General features: G+C 41.9%; 1 protein-coding gene across 1 annotated transcript; it reads left to right on the top strand.

Moving 5' to 3' along the window:
• Positions 1 to 200: 200 nt before the first annotated feature.
• gpx7 (glutathione peroxidase 7) lies at positions 201 to 8,782 on the top strand. The gene is made up of 3 exons (XM_064933236.1): positions 201 to 403; positions 3,111 to 3,372; positions 7,990 to 8,782. Exons 1-3 carry the CDS (start codon positions 275 to 277, stop codon positions 8,151 to 8,153), a joined length of 555 nt encoding a protein of 184 aa, XP_064789308.1. The 5' UTR covers positions 201 to 274; the 3' UTR covers positions 8,154 to 8,782.
• The last annotated feature ends 14,452 nt before the right edge of the window (positions 8,783 to 23,234 follow it).

The following is a 23,234-nucleotide window of genomic DNA, read 5'->3' on the forward strand; positions in this document are numbered from 1 at the left end:
TTAGAATCGTTTTAACACCAATCATAATCAAATTATCGCAACTGTTTTACTTGAAAAAATACAAAACATATATTTTTTAAAAGAGCCGTTTTGGAGCTAAAAGAGCTTACTGAAAAGAACCGGAATTCCCATCACTAAACCCGGTACAGTAGGTGGCGGCAATCACCGAAATATGTAGTCTGCCATAAAACCTTGAAGAAGAAGAAGAAGAAGTTCAGTGCACAGAAGCTTCTACAGTAAATAACTTACGTTGTACATTGATAAATAAGAAGACATGCTTTCCGTCCTCACATTGCTATTGATCTTATTCAGTCTAAATGAGGCCAAACAGAAAGATTTGTACACTTTCAAAGTTGTTAATAGCAGAGGGAGATTAGTCTCTTTGGAAAAATACAGGGGTTCGGTAAGTTTGAAACTCGAGCCTACCAACTTTTGCACGGTAGCCTATGCAAAAGTGCAATTTGTTTACCGTTGAATGCATGCTGCGGATTTTCCTTTCACAAGGCATGTATGATCTATGCACGTTTTATAACAATAGCATCTTACTCTTATGAATAAAATGCTAAGTTTAAGACCAAATTCTTTGTGTCTATCATCTGTCTGTATACGTGGCAACTGCTGCTGGACTCCAGCGTTGCTTAGAATACTAAATTGATAGCTCGCCTTAGTTTGATCCAACTGTTATGTCTGGTTGTGTATTACTGACTACAATGTAACCTGCATGCAGTTATTTCATAAGCCCTATAAAAGAGAGGTCATATTCCCTTCTGTAGTCAGTGATAATTTAATATTTTTAAAACATCAAGGTGGGCCGTTTTAATACATATTTAAAACTTCACAGGACACATTTTACAGACCGTCTGCATGCTGCATAATCTGAACAGAATTTAGTGATACAGTAGAAAGAGGCGTTCCCAAATCTGCCCATTTTCTATCCTTACCACGTGTCGTTCCGTCGTATTGACACTAGAGGACAGCAATACCATATGAGCACTACAGGTAAAAACCTTTTTTCTCGCAGTGTTGACCTCCGAGCTCCATTTATTTAAAGCCCGGGTGCACAGCCAGGGATACTGATGCAGACACTTTTTGACCTAAGAAGTCAAAGTAACCTATTAATAAACGAAAACACAATGCACAATTAAAAGTGCATGTCTGCTAAATGGAGCATTCATGAGGAATTTATTGCGAAGCATTTATTTATTTATCCTTTTAGAGTTTATTATTGTGCAGTATTATTCTAGCGCTTTATACAATTTTCAAAAGAGATTTATAAAATCACAGAAGCTCAATTAAAAAAGAAATAATGAAACAGTCCTGTGTAGCTCAGTTTGGTAGAGCATGCAATGCCAGAGTTGTGGGTTTGATTCCCATGGGGGACCAGTATGAAAATGTATGCACTCACGTAGTAAGTAGTTCTGGAGTAGTGTAAAATGTCAAACTTTGGAAATGGAATAGCAACTTTTCATTTTGATGGATACAATTATAGACCTTGAAGAGGAAGGGAGATGTATAGAAAAATACAGAAATATAAAGTTGGTCATAAACATGGCTCACAAAACCAGGGTCACAAATCACTTTTTTTTGCTGCCATCTCCGATGAGTCACACATTCACATAAGAGAACATAGACAGCCCACAGCCCACAGACATTACTTCAACATCTATTCCACGTTGGTTCAACATAACTTCAATGACATGAGATGGAAACAGCATTGATTAAACCAGTGTGCGCCCAGTGGGAAGTAATGGCTCAAACATTCACCTCAAGGATGTTTGGAATGTGTTTGTGCAATTCTATAATTCCAGTGTTCAAGTGATTCATTGGAGAATTTTTGGGGGCATAAAAGTAGTGCACTGGGCCTTTACTAATCCTGCATTAGAGGACCCATCTGTAGTGCAGGCACAAAAAAAAAACGTGTCATAGCAAATCACATGTAATATATCTTATATTTGATCAAAAAGTCACTGCATCTGTTCAATACTAAAACCAAGCTATTAGCCCAGAATTGCTCAAATATTTGAATGGATATAAAGAATTTGACTTGACCAAACATTATTGCAACGATTGACCATTTTCCAGAGCTTCTTTCACTATCACCCTCATTACTATCTGGCCTGAACCTCCGCTATTCACTCTGCTCAGAGACTCATCACCTACATTCACCTCCAAACCTTTGATCTTGTTTTCCTACCATGCCCACTCAATTCTTAGCCTTGTAGCTCTGTGGTCGTCCCTACACAGAGAGCAGGAAGGATAAAAGGGGCAAACAATTTCATGGAATAACCCCTGTGCCCTTACCAAATGTGTCATCTGGTCACATAGACAACACATCATCACGTTGAAATAGCCAGTGCGTGACTTGGGCAGGAGCTCACTGGAGCTGAGTACCGGCACCTCAAATGTTCTAATTGTTCAGCTCCTGTTCCTCTTATAGAATATTTGCTCAAAAGTATTGTGGAGCTCCTCCACCTAAATATAAGAAGCACCAACACCCAAAATGAGTACTGGTACCTATTTCAGTCAAGCACTGGAAATTGCATTCGGCACCAATTTTTATTTATTTTTATTTTATTTCACCTTTATTTAACCAGGTAGGCTAGTTGAGAACAAGTTCTCATTTGCAACTGCGACCTGGCCAAGATAAAGCATAGCAGTGTGAACAGACAACAACACAGAGTTACACATGGAGTAAACAATTAACAAGTCAATAACACAGTAAAAAAAAAGAGTCTATATACATTGTGTGCAAAAGGCCTTGAGGAGGTAGGCGAATAATTACAATTTTGCAGATTAACACTGGAGTGATAAATGATCAGATGGTCATGTGCAGGTAGAAATACTGGTGTGCAAAAGAGCAGAAAAGTAAATAAATAAAAACAGTATGGGGATGAGGTAGGTAAAATTGGGTGGGCTATTTACCAATAGACTATGTACAGCTGCAGCGATCGGTTAGCTGCTCAGATAGCAGATGTTTGAAATTGGTGAGGGAGATAAAAGTCTCCAACTTCAGCGATTTTTGCAATTGCAAAGGCTACTGGTTATTTTCACATTATCGATAACAGTTTTCATCAGTACATTTATATTTGTAGTATTATGGTTGCCTGCAGGTGTCTCTTGTGGTGAATGTGGCCAGTGACTGTGGCTTCACTGAGGATCACTACACAGACCTTCAACAGCTGCAGAGGGACTTTGGGCCGTCCCACTTTAACATCCTGGCCTTCCCCTGCAACCAGTTTGGCCAGCAGGAGCCTGGCAGCGACAAGGACATTGACGCCTTTGTCCGGCGTGTCTACGGAGTCTCCTTCCCCCTCTTCAGCAAGATTGCTGTGGTGGGCACCGGGGCCAACAATGCCTTCAAGTACCTTGTGGGTGAGTGAACAGATGAGGGATGGATGGGGGCAGAGGCATACACACATATACATCTCGCTCTATGGGCGGCAGGCAGCCTTGTGGTTAGGAGCGTAGGGCCAGTAACCGAAAGGTCGCTGGTTGAAATTCCCCAGCCAACTAGGTGAAAATCTATCGATATGCCTTTGAGCAAGGCACTTAACCATAATTGCTCCAGGGTCGCTGTCAGTAATGGCTGATTCCTGGCTCTGACCCCACTCTCAGGGGGAGTGGGATATTCATTTGTGAAATAGGACAAATGTAAGCACCCACCTAACTGGATGTGTTTTGGGTGGTGAGGGGAGCTCTAGGACCTCAGATGTAATCATTTAATAACCTAATGTCCAATGTTTCCTCAGACGAGCAGTCTTTATCAGGGTATAATGACAAACACTGCGGGTCACTAGTTTATATAGTGTCAAAGGACACACACAGGTGTCTGTAATTATGGCCAGGTGTGGCCTGATATCATTGGTTAATTCTCATGTAAAAATAACATACAAAAAAACATGAATGGATAGCATTTGATCATAGATAGAATTTGGCTACATAGGCCTACAAATGTTTACAATGAATAGCAAAATCACAAGAATGACTTCAGGTCAAAGTCTACGTTGAGACCGAAAGGAGCAAGGGTCTTTAAATTATAGATCCAGGCAGGTACAAAATCTAGTGGTTCACTTCCAAAAAGTGGGCCGCAACTGGGTAGGTAGAGTTTTTGCTCCGAGATTCATAATTTTAATTCACGCTTATAAGTTATAAGATAAATAACTGCCTTAGTGGAGCACGTGATAACACCTTTGATTGGGATCTGTTTCCCTGTTTGTGGGTGTTTGAAAGATCTACATTTTACCAATTGATCTCTGAGATTTCTGCCCCGTGAGAATATGGCCAAGGGAGGGTCTGAAAACACATTAACGATACTGTCATCGGATCTTAGAATGTGCCAATGTTTGTGAACGATTCCCTTAATTTGTTCAGAGCACTTTGAATAGCTGGTAGTTAGAACGCAAGAATGCTTCTTTTTGCGAGACTGTCCTTGTAAGAGATCATGTCCCGATTTGTTTAGAATTTTCTCAATGGCAGAGTATTAATCTGACCATTTTTGTACCCCTTCTCCTTTAATTTTCTTTGTGTCTCAGCCATATTTCTGTCGAATTCTGATAGTTTTTTTGCAAATGATTTTTATTGCATCCTAAGATGCTGGGTTCTTTTACTGCATCCTAAGATGCTGGGTTCTTTTACTGCATCCTAAGATGCTGGGTTCTTTTACTGAAGACTTCGAAGCGTACTTATAATAAACAACAGATTTATTTAATGTGTCTTCAGCCCAACTCTCCTATACATCATTGAACCTTTACCACCCTTCTATCTCGTAAGCCAATCACTTCAATGCAAGAATGAAAACCCCATTGTCATTTGTTAATTCAAATAACTCAACCTCTGCATACAAATGTCATTGGCTATTTGCAACCATTTTAAATCTAAACTCATTAACACATAATACATTTCTCAATACACCACACTTATGATTCGACAGAATTGGCTGTAGGGCAAACTGCTTTTCAAGGGAAGTGGGTGACAACTATCAGCCCTCAACAAACTGTTAGGATCAGTAGGTTTCCTGTAAAGATCAGTGTATAGAACATTATCCTCACATAAAATCAGAAGATCAAGGAAACTGATTTGACGTGTGTCAGATTGCATAGTAAATCTCAGGTGCTCAGAACAAGAGTTAAGAAAAGCATGGAATGCCTGGAGCTGTTTTGCATCACCCCTCCACAGAACAAAAACATCATCAATATACCGTTTCCAAATAGTAATGTTCGGCAAGAAAACATTTTTGAGAGAGTTGAAAATGGACTGTTTTTCCATGTAACCCACGTACAAATTACCATAGTTAGGAGTCACAGGGGATCCCATCACAGTACCCTTTGTCTGAATAAAGAAATCATTTAGAAACATGAAGTAGTTGTGTGTGAGTACTATTTCAGCCAATGTTATAATGCAGGCACTGGAAGGTAATTCATTAGGGTCACGTTGCAGAAGAAAATGTTCCATGTCTTCAATACCGCCCTCGTGTGGAATATTTGTGTATAACGACTCAACATCAAAAGTGACGAACAAGGTATTCTCAGGGAGAAGAAGAGATTCAATGATAGAGATCATACTGCTGGTGTCCTTTACATACAAAGGAGGGGAGCTGTTCTGCGGGTGGTCTAATAAAAAAGTCAACGAAAGTCGATAAAGGGGCCGTTACTGCGTCAACTACATTCTTGTGTAATTCTGTATAGAAAGTGGCAATTTTAGGGGGTTGAATAGCCAAAAAGTTGTGTTCTTTCTTGGTGATCTGACCAGAAATTAAATACCCATCTAGGAGAGTAAAGACAGTGTTCTGCAATTGGGAAGTGGGGTCACTTCTGAGTTTGTTGTTAAAGGTGTTGTCAAGCAGTTGTCTATGACACTCATTTACATAAACTGTCCTATCCATGAGTCCAACCGACCCACCCTTATCAGCAGGACGAATAAGGACTGACGTATCGGATTGTAAATCAAGCAAAGCTTGTTTTTCATCCTTGGGTAAATTATGGAAAGATTTGGACTCCTATTTGGTCTTAAGGAGATTATCAACATCTTTTTCAACGAGTCTGCAATATGTCTCAATAGAGGGATTGTGATTGGCTGGAGGCATAAAATAACTCTTACTTCTAAAAGGAGTCGGAGTATGTGCAGGTGAGTAACCTACATGTTCAGTAGAAATATAACGATTAGGGGAGCTAAAGTATTCCCTTAAACGGATGTTACTAAAAAACTTACACATGTCTACCTTAACAACAAAATCGTTGCACTGAGTTGTAGGCACAAAATAACCCTTTATTAAGCAAAGAGACATGGGCATGGCTCTATATCTTGCTTGATAAATTAAAGTCACTCAGTCCTGTGGGTTCTGGGACGGTGTGAACGGTCTCCTCTGCCTCTGATAGTTGTTTCTTCTTACCCCGTCGGGTGCTGCATCTCGTCGATGCGCGTGCCTGCGGCCACCTCCGCCCTTCCATCCGCACAGTCTCTCGTTGAATAAAAAACTACCACTGGAAGCCGATGAGGCGCTGGTTGTAGAGCGTTGATCAGACAGGGGTGGATAGAAGTAAGGGTCATCCCTCCTGCGTCTGCCATGGAGAGGAGGAGCAGGACCTCCTGTCAGGGTTTCTCCAGAAGTAGACTTTATCCTCGGCCTTGTCTTTTTTGTATTGGTTGAATTTCTTGATTTTAAGCTCCTTTATTTCTGTAGACAACTTGTCCTGGAGCGCTTGGTTAGTTTTCATCAGTTCATTGAATATGCCATCATCATTAACAGCTCCTGGCAGAGCTGTGCGTTTCGCTTGAATTGTTATCCATTTCAATAAAATCATTTTTCAACTGGTCAACAATTAATGTCATTAAATCAATAGAGCATGTGTTCAGGATGGCACACCAGCGCTGTACCAATGACGGTTCTATTTGCCACCTGTGTCCCCGTGGAATAATGCCTTGACACACATTCTTAATACACACGCGAAACTGTTGAGCATAAAAAACCCAGCAGCATTGCAGTTCTTGACACAAACCGGTGCACCTGACACCAACTACCATACCCCGTTCGAAGGCACTTAAATATTTTGTCTTGTCTCCTCCCCTGCATCTACACTGATTGAAGTGGATTTGACTAGTGACATCAACAAGGGATCATAGCTTTCACCTGGATTCACCTGGTCAGTGGATGTCATGGAAAGAGACAGTGTTCTTAATGTTTTGTACACGGCTATGGGTGGGGGATGCATTTTCCAACTTTTTCCTGAATAGCTTGAAGTGTGAACAACAAGTCTATAACCCCTGACTGACATGGGCAGACAGCGACCGTCTTTGGACTCATTAGCAAGCCTAGGCAAGCTCAGAGAGTGTGTGTGTGTTTGGTTTATTATGGGTTTGGGTGGCAGGTTGGGTCCCCCAGCGGGAGATAAAATGGCAGGCTACTGGCAGGCTGCACGTTTTTACAAACGGACCCTCAGAGCGTAGGTGATTCAAACGTCAGGAAAAATCAAGGGGAAGGAGAAAAAGAGGCAAATTACATTTTTACCACACTCTCATATTTTCCTGATGGAGTGCTCGTGAAAGGAATGATGATTGCAATCTTCTCCTCACCTTTAAGTGTACTATGTCTAAATATTTTATTCAATGCATTGTTTTTAAACCGCAACAACTAGGGGTTGCAACATGGCTTTTGATCAGATGCTAATTTGTATTCATGATATATTACCACACAATGAAAATACTGTATATATGGTTAATTCCCGATTTCATTATCATGCTATTTTTTAAATATTTTTTTTTATACCTTTATTTAACTAGGCAAGTCAGTTAAGAACAAATTCTTATTTTCAATGACGGCCTAGGAACAGTGGGTTAACTGCCTTTTTCAGGGGCAGAACGACAGATTTGTACCTTGTCAGCTCGGTAAAACGCTCTAACCACTAGGCTACCTGCCGCCCCAAAAACACATAATAAGTATTTATGTTTTATGGAATTGTCACAACATTTTTTTTCTCTTTTGATTCTTTACAGAGATGTCAGGAAAAGAGCCCGACTGGAACTTCTGGAAGTACCTCATCGATACAGATGGGAAAGTCGTGGATGCCTGGGGACCCAGTGTCTCTGTCAAAGAACTCCGACCTAAAATAGCTGAAATGGTACGGAATATCATCCTCAAGAAGAAAGAGGAACTTTAACTCAACACCTCAAGACCCATCTGACAATCTATTCAGGAATATCCTATGTGATTGAAATCCACTGTCTGCAACAAAAACACCCCGAGCATCATAAAAATACGCACCAAGCACCACACACTCCAAGCACCACACACTCCAAGCACCACACACTCCAAGCACCACACACTACATACGGTAAATGTTGTATTCTACAGATGTAAGATCTTAATTTGAGCTAGATTGCTAGATCAGGAAAATAATCCTGCAGCAATAGAAAATGTGAATTATTATGTGGATTATAATAAATGGGCATTTTTGTAGGTGTTGATACATTTTTAGGGAAAATCAATTCTGGAATTTCAAAATGTGAAATTACAAGCTTCAGAAGCCTTTTTAAACCTCAAATACACTAAATCAAATTAAGTGATCAAATTAAGATCCTGTATCTGTGCCCCTATTAACTTTTATGAAACCACCTCTACGACTGCATTCAGCATACTGATATCCTCTTTTGGAAGCAGTTGATCTGCCTGCGAAAAACTCTCATCAGTAATCAGAGCTTATTGTTGTGCTGTTGCCAGGTTCTTTGTATTGGATTGCCTTTTCATGGTACATGTGTGCACATTAATAAATATACTTTTACAAAGTGGCATGAATGCTTTCATCAGTTTTTTCTCTACACAAAGCTGTACATGGAAATGTGTAGGAGGTTAATTTAGGTCAAACTTGACTTTTGCATTAACGTTTTTCTCAAATAGATTTATTTGTTTTTTGACTGTCTCTGCCTGTAAGGAATACTCACATTCCTTTGTAGATAAGTCTTTCACTCTCTAATGTTTTCAAGGTTCACACTGTGCTTTGTGCTTTTGTGTTAGTTCTTTACCTTGTTGTCATTTACACTTTTCTTAGACTGTGTGCTTGTCCTGCCACCGCTTTGCTTTCAACTCATTTGAAACCATATCTTTGGAGAATGAAAATACATTTTGGAAAATTGTTTTAGCAGCCTTCCCATATTACCTGTCCTGAATGTGTTTTCTATGGTACAAGGTGTCGTTTCTCTGTTCAGCAAAGTGTTTTTATCCTTGGAAGATTTCGGTTGATTACCTTGGTAAAAGAATAGGTCTGTTGATTTCGGAGAGGACCCCGTTTGGCTGACACTGCGTTGTCAGTTGGATTGAATTCAGATGAAATAACAACCTGGAATGTTGTACCAACATACAATGCATTCAAAGCTCTGTTTCATTGAACAGCAAGAAAGTGTGAATGTACAATAGGCCTCGGATCTCCACCACTGACAATTACCGTTCCCTCTCATGTCTCTATTGGGAACAGATTTACCACAAGGGTCTGTAAATTAGCCCTTACAGATGAATGAGGGCCGGGGACACAGACTGTGGGACCTTTCATGACACACCCCTAAGGGTATACAGTTGTTGCCAAAAGTTTTGAGAATGACACAAATATTAATTTCCACAAAGTTTGCCTCTTCAGTGTCTTTAGATATTTTTGTCAGATATTAGTATGGAATACTGCAGTATAATTACAAGCATTTCATAAGTGTCAACGGCTTTTATTGACAATTACATGATGTTGATGCAAAGAGTCAATATTTGCAGTGTTGACCCTTCTTTTTCAAGACCTCTGCAATCTGCCCTGATATGTTGTCAATTAACTTCTGGGCCACATCCTGACTGATGGCAGTTTGTCAGAATGTGTGGGTTTTTGTTTGTTTTTGTTTCTCTTGAGGATTGACCACAAGTTCTCAATGGGATTATGTTCTGGGGAGTTTCCTGGCCATGGACCCAAAATATTGATGTGTTGTTCCCTGAGCCACTTAGTTATCACTTATGCCTTGTGGCAAGGTGCTCCATCATGCTGGAAAAGGCATTGTTCGTCACCAAACTGTTCATGGATGGTTGGAAGAAGTTGCTCTCGGAGGATGTGTTGGTACCATTCTTTATTCATGGCTGTGTTCTTAGGCAGAATTGTAAGTGAGCCCACTCCCTTGGCTGAGAAGCAACCCCACACATGAATGGTCTCAGGATGCTTTACTGTTGGCATGACACAGGACTGATGGTAGTGCTCACCTTGTCTTCTCTGGAAAGCTTTCATCCGGATGCCCCAAACAATCGGAAAGGGGATTCATCAGAGAAAATGACTTTACCCCAGTCATTAGCAGTCGAATTCCTGTACCTTTTGCAGAATATCAGTCTGTCCCTGATGTTTTTCCTGGAGAGAATTAGCATCTTTGCCTCCCTTCTTGACTCCAGGCCATCCTCCAAAAGGATTTGCCTCACTGTGCATGCAGATGCACTCACACCTGCCTGCTGCCATTCCTGAGCAAGCTCTGTACTGGTGGTGCCCTGATCCCGCAGCTGAATCAACTTTAGGAGACTGTCCTGGCGCTTGCTGGACTTTTTTGGGCACCCTGAAGCGTTCTTCACAACAATTGAACTGCTCTCCTTGAAGTTCTTGATGATCCGATAAATGGTTGATTTAGGTGCAATCTTACTGGCAGCAATATCCTTGCCTGTGAAGCCCTTTTTGTGCAAAGCAATGATGACGGCATGTGTTTACTTGCAGGTAACCATGGTTGACAGAGGAAGAACAATGATTCCAAGCACCACCCTCATTTTGAAGCTTCCAGTCTGTTATTCGAATTCAATCAGCATGACAGAGTGATCTCCAGCCTTGTCCTCGTCAACACTCACACCTGTGTTAACGAGAGAATCACTGACATGATGTCAGCTGGTCCTTTTGTGGCAGGGCTGGAATGCAGTGGAAATGTTTTTTGGAGGGATTCAGTTCATTTGCATGGCAAAGAGGGACTTTGCAATTAATCGGATCACTCTTCATAACATTCTGGATGCAAATTGCCATCATACAAACTGAGGCAGCAGACTTTGTGAAAATTAATATTTGTGTCATTCTCAAATCTTTTGGTCATGACTGTACAACAAGGCAGGATAAATGAGTTAGCCAGAAATAACTTGATTTTATGGATCAATAAAAAAGTTAAACTTAGATTTATTTTTGTTTGTTGAATCAATTAGTCCATGACCATTTCAAGCCTATCTTTCAATTAAACGTTAAGATGTTAGCTGGCTAAATCCTTAAACCTACTTTGTAGTATCCCTAGTTTAAAGACTTAATTTAACACATTGAAACACCTTACGCTATGTTTTTATATTATCCAATAACTTTTTAGGACTTGTCCTCAGACCCCATGTGCAGTAGGCTAGAATATCAGAAAGAACCATGTTGTTTGTCGACTGCACATGTTCCTTACCACGGAGAGAAAAGGCAGCAGGGTTCTCGCTTTTTGTTTTCTGTTTATGTGAAGACTTCAGAGCAGAAACATAAAAGTATTATTAATATGCATGACATTATATAACACAGATCTTCATATGCATGTCATTATACAACACCGATTTGTGAGCAAACGATGTTTCAATCCACCTCCCAATTGAATTCAGCAAATTGTTGAAGGATGGCTTTGTGAGACATTTTGATGCAAGTTAAGATGCACCTGGGCTGTGAAAGTCAATATAACCCAAATTCCAAGGCAAGGTTTTGATGTTGTTCGAACAACTGCTAAATGATTTAGTGGTTTTTGTTCCCAAAAGGAATAATTGGAACCTGAGCTGTTGAAAATTCTAACAACATTAATAAAAATGTAGGATTTACCTGATTTGTTCTTGAACATGACATTTGGAGAAAATATTGAATGTTTTAAGAACTCCCACATACAGTGCCTTGCGAAAGTATTCGGCCCCCTTGAACTTTGCGACCTTTTGCCACATTTCAGGCTTCAAACATAAAGATATAAAACTGTATTTTTTTGTGAAGAATCGACAACAAGTGGGACACAATCATGAAGTGGAACGACATTTATTGGATATTTCAAACTTTTTTAACAAATCAAAAACTGAAAAATTGGGCGTGCAAAATTATTCAGCCCTCTTAAGTTAATACTTTGTAGCGCCACCTTTTGCTGCGATTACAGCTGTAAGTCGCTTGGGGTATTTCTCTATCAGTTTTGCACATTGAGAGACTGAATTTTTTTTCCCATTCCTCCTTGCAAAACAGCTCGAGCTCAGTGAGGTTGGATGGAGAGCATTTGTGAACAGCAGTTTTCAGTTCTTTCCACAGATTCTCGATTGGATTCAGGTCTGGACTTTGACTTGGCCATTATGTTTATTTTGGATATGTTTATTTTTGAACCATTCCATTGTAGATTTTGCTTTATGTTTTGGATCATTGTCTTGTTGGAAGACAAATCTCTGTCCCAGTCTCAGGTCTTTTGCAGACTCCATCAGGTTTTCTTCCAGAATGGTCCTGTATTTGGCTCCATCCATCTTCCCATCAATTTTAACCATAATATATCCCATTTAGCAGACGCTTTTGTCCAAAGCGACTTACAAGTCGGCTGGGGCCACTACTTTTGCATATGGGTGGCCCCAGTGGGAAACGAACCCACGACGCTTGGCGTTGCAAGCGCCATGCTCTACCGACTGAGCCACACAGGACCCATCTTCCCTGTCCCTGCTGAAGAAATGCAGGCCCAAACCATGATGCTGCCACCACCATGTTTGACAGTGGGTATGGTGTGTTCGGGGTGATGAGCTGTGTTGCTTTTACGCCACACATAACGTTTTGCATTGTTGCCAAAAAGTTCAATTTTGGTTTCATCTGACCAGAGCACCTTCTTCCACATGTTTGGTGTGTCTCCCAGGTGGCTTGTGGCAAACTTTAAACAACACTTTTTATGGATATCTTTAAGAAATGGCTTTCTTCTTGCCACTCTTCCATAAAGGCCAGATTTGTGCAATATATGACTGATTGTTGTCCTATGGACAGAGTCTCCCACCTCAGCTGTAGATCTCTGCAGTTCATCCAGAGTGATCATGGGCCTCTTGGCTGCATCTCTGATCAGTCTTCTCCTTGTATGAGCTGAAAGTTTAGAGGGACGGCCAGGTCTTGGTAGATTTGCAGTGGTCTGATACTCCTTCCATTTCAATATTATCGCTTGCACAGTGCTCCTTGGGATGTTTAAAGCTTGGGAAATATTTTTGTATCCAAATCCGGCTTTAAACTTCTTCACAACAGTATCTCGGACCTGCCTGGTGTGTTCCTTGTTCTTCATGATGCTCTCTGCGCTTTTAACGGACCTCTGAGACTATCACAGTGCAGGTGCATTTATACGGAGACTTGATTACACACAGGTGGATTGTATTTATCATCATTAGTCATTTAGGTCAACATTGGATCATTCAGAGATCCTCACTGAACTTCTGGAGAGAGTTTGCTGCACTGAAAGTAAAGGGGCTGAATAATTTTGCACGCCCAATTTTTCAGTTTTTGATTTGTTAAAAAAGTTTGAAATTTCCAAAAATGTCGTTCCACTTCATGATTGTGTCCCACTTGTTGTTGATTCTTCACAAAAAAATACGGTTTTATATCTTTATGTTTGAAGCCTGAAATGTGGCAAAAGGTCGCAAAGTTCAAGGTTGCCGAATACTTTCGCAAGGCACTGTAACCTGATAGAACCCTCTCTGGTGGCCAACAAGAAGAAACGTAAAGACACATTTTCGAAATTGTGTTACATAATTAATTGAAGAATACTGAACAGATCTGGGGCGATTGTAGAATACTGAACAGGTCTTAGGAGATTGTAGAATACTGAACAGGTCTTGGGAGATTGTGTCACGTTTTGCTCCTTTGTTTTGTCTTTGTTTTAGTATGGTCATGGCGTGAGTTGGGGTGGGCAGTCTATGTTTGTTTTTCTATGTTGTATTTTGCGTTTGGCCTGGTATGGTTCTCAATCAGAGGCAGGTGTCATGTGTTGTCTCTGATTGAGAATCATACTTAGGTTGCCTTTTCCCACCAGTGTTTGGTGGGTGATTATTTTCTGTTTTGTGTGTCATCACTACACAGGACTGTTTTGTTTGTTCGTTCTTCCTAGTTGTTATTTTGTTTAGTGTTCAGTTTTGATTATATTAAAAATCATGAACACTTACCACGCTGCACCTTGGTCCTCACCTTCTTCCACCGACGACGGCCGTTACAGATTGTAGAATACTGAACAGGTTTTAGGAGATTGTAGAATACTGAACAGGTCTTAGGAGATTGTAGAATACTGATGTGACTACTGAATTCTAATGTCATTAAATAGAAAATATGCTTACAATAATATAATTAAAGCTTACAGTAAGTGCATATGCATGTATATCTGACATAATGCAATCTGTCACTATACATTGATTTTGTTATGTACTGTATGTGTGAGGGAATCAGGAGATGGTTTAGAATTTGTCATACATGTAGCATGAAGCATATGTATCCTACTGTATTTCCAGTGCTTGTTGAACTAGTGCTTGAGAACTCTGGAAGCTTTGGACACAGCGCTTCCACCCTCAGACTGAGCAGAAGTATGACATTTGGCTATTTATTTTTATTTATTTATTTCACCTTTATTTAACCAGGTAGGCAAGTTGAGAACAAGTTCTCATTTACAATTGCGACCTGGCCAAGATAAAGCAAAGCAGTTCGACACATACAACAACACATGGAGCAAAACAAACATACAGTCAATAATACAGTATAAACAAGTCTATATACGATGTGAGCAAATGAGGTGAGATAAGGGAGGTAAAGGCAAAAAAGGCCATGGTGGCAAAGTAAATACAATATAGCAAGTAAAACACTGGAATGGTAGATTTGCAATGGAAGAATGTGCAAAGTAGAAATAAAAATAATGGGGTGCAAAGAAGCAAAATAAATAAATTAAATACAGTAGGGAAAGAGGTAGTTGTTTGGGCTAAAATATAGGTGGGCTATGTACAGGTGCAGTAATCTGTGAGCTGCTCTGACAGTTGGTGCTTAAAGCTAGTGAGGGAGATAAGTGTTTCCAGTTTCAGTGCTTTTTGTAGTTCGTTCCAGTCATTGGCAGCAGAGAACTGGAAGGAGAGGCGGCCAAAGAAAGAATTGGTTTTGGGGGTGACTAGAGAGATATACCTGCTGGAGCGTGTGCTACAGGTGGGAGATGCTATGGTGACCAGCGAGCTGAGATAAAGGAGGACTTTACCTAGCAGGGTCTTGTAGATGACATGGAGCCAGTGGGTTTGCCGATGAGTATGAAGCGAGGGCCAGCCAACGAGAACGTACAGGTCGAAATGGTGGGTAGTAGATGGGGCTTTGGTGACAAAACGGATTGCACTGTGATAGACTGCATCCAATTTGTTGAGTAGGGTATTGGAGGCTATTTTGTAAATGACATCGCCAAAGTCGAGGATTGGTAGGATGGTCAGTTTTACAAGGGTATGTTTGGCAGCATGAGTGAAGGATGCTTTGTTGCGAAATAGGAAGCCAATTCTAGATTTAACTTTGGATTGGAGATATATTTGATATGTCTATCAAAATCGAGAGGTAAACTTAATTAAACTTAACATGGCAGACAAATTGCATGAATAGCCCCCAATATCTAATTTCCTGTCTGTCCGTAGAAAAGTACATTTTAGCTGATAGTTCAGATCAGTCTGGCTGTCTCAGTGAGTTCCTCATCTGATGTCTAGGGTCTTGGCTTTCAAACTCAGACAGGATGATTATAGGCCTTGCACTGTCATTATCTACATACAAAGAGATTATAATTGTTTTAGGTTTCTTACTTAATTTGAATATCATCAGCACTATTTTTTTAACTCCCTAATCTGCCTCACCTGCTTCACCTTTCACGGTACTGTCACGTCATCCTTGCCTGTTACACAGAAGAAACTTGTATATGTATGTGTTGGCCTAGAGTGTGCTTGTATTCCCAGTGAAGTGCATTACTCCTTAACCTGCCATGTACGTAAAGAAGAACAGCAGCACAGTGTGGAAAGAGAGAAAGAGAGAGAGAGGAGAAAGAGAGTGTTGCTAGGGAGATGGGGATAAATAAAGAGATGTACGATGTCAACATGGAACAGGTTAGAGGTAGCATTCTCTTTCGTGCTTGTGAAGGTTATTTATTTTAATACCCACCAAAATAATGCTACACTGGGTACTTTCCATAGCTTTGGTCAAAATGTATGCACTATACATTTACGCTGTCATGAAAGTGCACTATGGAATAGGCTGCCATTTGGGACACATACGCTAACATGCCCAGGGGTTATAAAGGTTCAAACCTACAGATATCTGTTCTTTTGCATTGGATGCGTCTCAAACTCTCTGACCAGTTTGGGCTGCACACTAATATGACCCATTTGTGGAACGAATATGTTTTGACTCTATGATGCCCACAGGCCTCACAAGACTCATCTGAAAGTTCCCCAGTGCAAGTTTAAACAATGAATGGAAGTCTATAGGAGATAGTTTAGTACCAGAAATAAGGGGTTAAATACATGTACAAAATAAAATAAAAAACATGTTTCCTGATCTTTCTTTTATCTCTCAAACATAGGACCTACACTTCAAAACAAACTTCCTTTAGATTTTTTGGGGGGACTATGTGTTGTTCCATGTAATGAATGTGTTATTGAATGAGTTTGTATGGGCTAATAGCAGTAAGGCCAACAATCATTTTTGATGTATTTTTTGGAATCTTAAAGGGGTCTTAAAATTCCTAATTAAATCGCCCCTCCCATGGCTTAGACACGGCTTAGACTGGAGTTAAACCTGCTTCCTGTGTGCAGAGAAACATATCATTTGCAGTCACGTCTTGTGATAAATCAAATAATCTACAGGTAACTGCCAAAATACTTGAATAAATGAGGGATCCAAAGTATATTGAAAGCAGGTGCCTCCACACAAATGTGGTTCCTGAGTTAATTAAGCAAATCAATTGTTATATTTTATTTTTATTTAACCTTTATTCAACTAGGCAAGTCAGTTAAGAAAAAAATCTTATTTACAATGACGGCCTACCAAAAGGCAAAAGGCCTCCTGCCAGGAAGGGGGCTGTCATTACACATACAAATAAATAAAATAAAAATAGGTGACAAAACACACATCACTACAAGAGAGACAACACAACCCTACATGAAGAGAGACCTAAAACAACAACATAGCATGGCAGCAACACATGACAACACAGCATGGTAGCAACACAACATGGCAGCAGCACATGGTAGCAGCACAAAACATGGTACAAACATTATTTTGCACAGACACAAAGGGCAAGAAGGTAGAGACAACAATACATCACACAAAGCAGCCACAACTGTCAGTAAGAGTGTCCATGATTAACTAAACTTAGAAATGTGATGTTTATGGACAAACGTTGGATTTAGCAGTGAGACTGTGAGAGCTTGTTGCAGGAGGTGTGTGTGTGTGTTAGTGTGTGTGTGTGTGTGTGTGTGTGTGTGTGTGTGTGTGTGTGTGTATGCGTGCGTGCGTGCGTGCGTGGTGTGTGGGTGTTTGGGTGTGGTTGATCAAATGGAAACAGTCATTTTGATCAAATGATTACAGGCATGCAGTGCTTGATCAAATGGAGAGATGTGTGTCTCAGTGAAACGACACTGAACATAAATATAAACCCAACATGTTAAGGGGTGTCATGTTTCACGAGCTGAAATAAAAGATCCCAGAAATGTACTATACGCACAAAAACCTAATTTCTCTCAAATTTTGTGAACAAATTTGTTTACCACCCTGTTAGTGAGCATTTATCATTTGCCAAGATAATCCATCGACTTGACAGGTGTGGCATATCAAGAAACAGATTAAACAGCATGACCATTACACAGGTGCACCTTGTGCTGGGGACAATAAAAGGCCACTCTAAAATGTGCAGTTTTATCACACAACACAATGTGGAATTGGTATGCTGACTGCTGGAATGTTCACCAGAGCTGTTGCCAAATAATTTAATATAAATGTTTCCACCAACGTCATTTTAGAGAATTTGGCAGTACCTCCAACCAGCCTCACAACCGCAGAACCACATGTAACCACGCCAGCCTTGGACCTCCACATCCGGCTTCTTCACCTGCGGGATCATCTCAGACCAGCCACCCGGGCAGCTGATGAAACTGTGGGTTTTCACAACCAAATAATTTCTGCACAAACTGTCAGAAACCATCTCAGGGAAGCTAATCTGCATGCGTCCTCACCAGGGTCTTGACCTGACAGCAGTTTGGTGTTGTAGCCAACTTCAGTGTGCAAATGCTCACCTTCGATAGCCACTGGCATGCTGGAGAAGTGTGCTCTTCACGGATGAATCCCAGTTTCAACTGTACCGAGCAGATGGCAGAAAATGGAAGCTGAAAATGTCCCAGTTTTTCCATGGCCTGCAAACTCACCAGACATGTCATCCATTGAGCACGTTTGGGATGCTCTGGATCGACGTGTACGACAGCGTGTTCCAGTTCCTGCCTATATCCAGCAACCACAGCCATTGAAGAGGAGTGGGACAACATTCCACAGGCCACAATCAACAGCCTGATCAACTCTATGTGAAGGAGATGTGTAGCACTATATGAGGCAAATCTGAAATCCATAGATTAGGGCCTAATGAATTTATTTCCTTTGACTGATTTCCTTACATGAACTGTTGCATGTTGCATTTATAATTTTGTTCAGTATACTAAAGCTTTTTATTCCCTGTTTGTTCTCCTGTGAGATGGCCAGGGGCTCATTATGTTTAGTAACATTCTCCCAGCAGGGTGTTCTGTGGCAGGGAAAGATCAAGCTTGTGTGGGTGTGTTTAATGAAATGTTGACATTACAACCTACCTGAATATACAAAAGAAAGAGGGTGACAAGAGCGAGAAAGAGAGAGAGAGAGAGAGAGAGCATGAGAGAGAGGGAGAAGGAGAGCGCACGAGAGAGAGAATGCGTGAGAGAGAGCGAGAGAGAGAGCGAGACAGAGAACGAGTGAGAGAGAGAGGAGCAAGGAGAGAGAGAGAGAGAGAGAGAAAGCGAGAGCGAGAGGGCAAGTAACCTAGCTGTAAAACGATTCTCTTATAACAGTATCATCCCAGTTTTATGGCTATTTAATTGCCATTTAGAGGTACTCTAACTCTACTAGGGTATCTTGTGTCGTGCGTGCATTAAGTAACATACTGTATATATTGTGGGCACCTCTGCCTCCCACGGTTGCTGTCAACACGATGCACAGTGTAGCCCAGTGATGGACAGGAGAACACTATGAGTGGAAGTTCGGTTATGACAAGCTTCAACTGCCTACATCCATTCCACCTGAAATAGCAGTTTACCAAGGTTAGCTGTTACTGTTTTTGGTTATTACTCTGTATCTCATTCTCCCTTTGCAGGTGATATTAAAAAGACTGTTTAAAAGACTCCAAGGGAAATGTTTCACTATCAACTAACAATAAAAGTAGCGGGTCCAACAAAAACCATCCTGTATTCTACTGTACTGTATTCTACTGTACTGGATGTTATTTAGTAAACACAAGTGAGCATTCGTTTTACTCATTCACACAAACGTCATCATCAAACTTTAAGCTCATCCACACTGAGGACATCATCAAACTTTAAGCTCACCCACACGAAGGACATCATCAAACATCAAGCACATCCACACTGAGGACATCATCAAACATCAAGCACATCCACACTGAGGACATCATCAAACATCAAGCACATCCACACTAAGGACATCCTCAAACATAAATCTCATCCACACTAAGGACATCATCAAGCATCAAGCTCATCCACACTAAGGACATCATCAAACATCAAGCTCATCCACACTAAGGACATCCTCAAACATCAATCTCATCCACACTAAGGACATCATCAAACATCAAGCTCATCCACACTGAGGACATCATCAAACATCAAGCTCATCCACACTAAGGACATCATCAAACATCAAGCTCATCCACACTAAGGACTTTATTAAGCATCAAGCCCATCCACACTAAGGACATTATTAAGCATCAAGCTCATCCACACATTATTAAGCCTGAACTGAATCTATCTGCGCTACTGTAGATATGATAAAAGGGACTCTCCTTGTGAATCAGGACTGTTAGTCCATGCACTCTTCCCTTCCCGGGGGTAAGGTGAAAGAGGTCTAAAACCATAGTACTTTTCAGAAGAGGCGCTTTGACAGGTGGAACTTTGATAATTAGATTGGTTTCGCATTTACATTTTAGTCATTGGGTAGACGCTCTTATACAGAGCTACTTACAGGGGCAATTATGGTTAAGTGCCTTGCTCAAGGAATCAAGGGCACATTGACAAATGTTTCACCTAGTCGGCTCGGTCAGGGCTCAACTTTTTTAGCCACTTGTCCTTTGGGCAAGTAGGACAGATTTTTTACACAATTTTTTACATCATTGTATGATACAAGGAACCACTTACCAAAATAAACAGATTACTATCTTTTTTTACCATAGAGATTAAGACAAAAATGGAGGCTTCTGTCACGATCGTCATTGTAATCATACTCAGACCAAAGCGCAGCGTGGAATCGGTTCGACATCTTTTTATTTAACCTCTTACACTTATGGTGGCGCTATTTCATTTTTGGAAGAAAAACGTTCCCGTTTTAAACAAGATATTTTGTCACAAAAAGATGCTCGACTATGCATATAATTGCTACTGTTCGAAAGAAAACACTCTGACGTGTCCAGAAATACAAATATCTTCTCTGTGCGTGCCCTTTAACGTGAGCTTCAGGCAAAACCAAGATGACTTGGCATCCAGGAAATGACAAGGATTTTTGAGGCTCTGTCTTTCATGATCTCCTTATATGGCTGTGAACGCAAGAGGAATGAGTCTGCCCTTTCTGTCGTTTCCCAAGGTGTCTGCAGCATTGTGACGTATTTGTAGGCAGATCGTTGGAAGATTGACCATAAGAGACCACATTTACCACGTGTCCGCCCGGTGTCCTGCGCCGAAATTGGTGCGCAAAAGTCACCTGCCAGTATTTTTCCATGGGGCACAGAGAGAGAAGCAAGCTTCCACGAACTGCATGTCAATGAAGAGATATGTGAAAAAACACCTTGAGGATTGATTCCAAACAACGTTTGCCATGTTTCGGTCGATATTATGTAGTTAATCCGGAAAAAGTTTCACGTTGTAGGTGACTGCATTTTCGGTTCGTTTCAAGCCAGGCGCAATGTAGAAAACGGAACGATTTCTCCTACACACAGACGCTTTCAGGAAACACTGCGCATCTGGTATGTGGCTGGGAGTCTCCTCATTGAAAACATCAGAAGCTCTTCAAAGGTAAATGATTTTATTTGGTTATCTGGCTTTTGTGAAAATGTTGCGTGCTACATGCTACACAAAATGCTATGCTAGCTTTGCATACTCTTACACAAATTAGTCAATTTCTATGGTTCAAAAGCATATTTTGAAAATCTGAGATGACAGTGTTGTTAAGAAAAGGCTAAGCTTGAGAGCAAACGCATTATTTTAATTTTATTTGCGATTTTCAGAAATCGTTAACGTTGCGTTATGCTAATGAGCCTGAGGCTTAGTCACAATCCCGGATCCGGGATGGGGAGTTTCAAGAGGTTAAGGAAAACCGAACAACAAAACAATAAAGAATAAACGATACGTGACGTTCTGTAGAGCTCACAGGCATAAACACAAAAACAAGATCCCACAAAAACCCATTGGGAAAAGGCTGCCTAAATATGATCCCCAATCAGAGACAACGATAGACAGCTGCCTCTGATTGGGAACCATACCAGGCCAACATAGAAATACAAAAACTAGAGTACCCACCCTAGTCACACCCCGACCTACCCAAATTAGAGAATAAAAAGCTCTCTAAGGTCAGGGCGTGACAGTACCCCCCCAAAGGTGCGGACTCCGGCCGCATAACCTGACTCTATAGGGGAGGGTCCGTGTGGGCATCGAGCCTCGGAGGCGGCTCCGGTGCGGGACGTAGACCCCGCTCTGCTCGCGGATCCGTCAGCGTCGGTGGCGGCTCTGGTGTGGGGATCGCGCCGGAAGCTCCGGACCGTGGATCGTCCTGGGGGAACCGGACAGTGGATCGTCACCGGAAGCTCCGGACCGTGGATCATCGCTGGGGACTCCGGTCCGTGGATCGTCACCGGAGGAACCGGACCGTGTATCGTTGCCGGGGACTCCGGACCGTGGATCGTCGCTGGAGGAACCGGACCGTGGATCGTCGCCAGAGAGACCAGACCGTGGATCGTTGCCGGGACTCCGGACCGTGGATCGTCGCCAGAGAAACTGGACCGTGGATCATCGCTGGGGACTCCGGACCGTGGATCGTCACCGGAGGAACCTGACCGTGGATCACCGACGGCAACTCTAGACCGTGGATAGTGGATCATCACCGGAGGAACCTGACCGTGGATCATCGCCGGGGACTCTGGACCGTGGGTCGTCGCCGGAGGAACCGGACCATGGATCACCGCCGGAGACTCCGGAACGTGGATCGTCGCCGGAAGAACTGGACCGTGGATCGTCGCCGGGGACTCCGGTCCGTGGATCGTCACCGGAGGAACCGGACCGTGTATCGTTGCCGGGGACTCCGGACCGTGGATCGTCGCTGGAGGAACCGGACCGTGGATCGTCGCCGGAAGAACCGCACCGTGGCTCATCGCTGGAGGCTCCGGACCGGGAACCCTCGCTGGAGGCTCTGGACTGTGAACCTTCGCAGGAGCCTCTGGACTAGGAACCTTCGCAGGAGGCTCTGGACTAGGAACCTTCGCAGGAGGCTCTGGACTAGGAACCCTCGCAGGAGGCTCTGGACTGGGAACCCCCGCAGGAGGCTCTGGACTGAGAACCCCCACAGGAGGCTTTGGACTAGGAACCCCCGCAGGAGGCTCTGGACTAGGATCCCTCGCTGGAGGCTCTGGACTGGGTTGGCGCCCCCCCTTGGGTTGTGCCATGGCGGAGATCTTTGTGGGCTATACATATCAAGTCCATTTCAAGGACAGCTTTTTTCCATCTACGTAACATTGCAAACATCTGAAACTTTCTGTCCAAAAACAATGCAGAAAAATTAATCCATGCTTTTGTCACTTCTAGGTTAGACTACTGCAATGCTCTACTTTCCGGCTACCCGGATAAAGCACTAAATAAACTTCAGTTAGTGCTAAATACGGCTGCTAGAATCCTGACTAGAACCCCAAAAATGTATCATATTACTCCAGTGCTAGCCTCCCTAAAC

The sequence above is a fragment of the Oncorhynchus masou genome, chromosome 24 (genome assembly GCF_036934945.1).
Source record: "Oncorhynchus masou masou isolate Uvic2021 chromosome 24, UVic_Omas_1.1, whole genome shotgun sequence".
NCBI lineage: Eukaryota > Metazoa > Chordata > Actinopteri > Salmoniformes > Salmonidae > Oncorhynchus > Oncorhynchus masou.

What these genes read in the sequence shown, in the direction of transcription:
- gpx7 (XM_064933236.1), top strand. Translation starts at nt 275, where the DNA reads ATGCTTTCCGTCCTCACATTGCTATTGATCTTATTCAGTCTAAATGAG. An exon ending in TGGAAAAATACAGGGGTTCG is followed by an intron (nt 404 to 3,110) that starts GTAAGTTTGAAA and finishes GGTTGCCTGCAG; the next exon opens with GTGTCTCTTGTGGTGAATGT. An exon ending in TGCCTTCAAGTACCTTGTGG is followed by an intron (nt 3,373 to 7,989) that starts GTGAGTGAACAG and finishes GATTCTTTACAG; the next exon opens with AGATGTCAGGAAAAGAGCCC.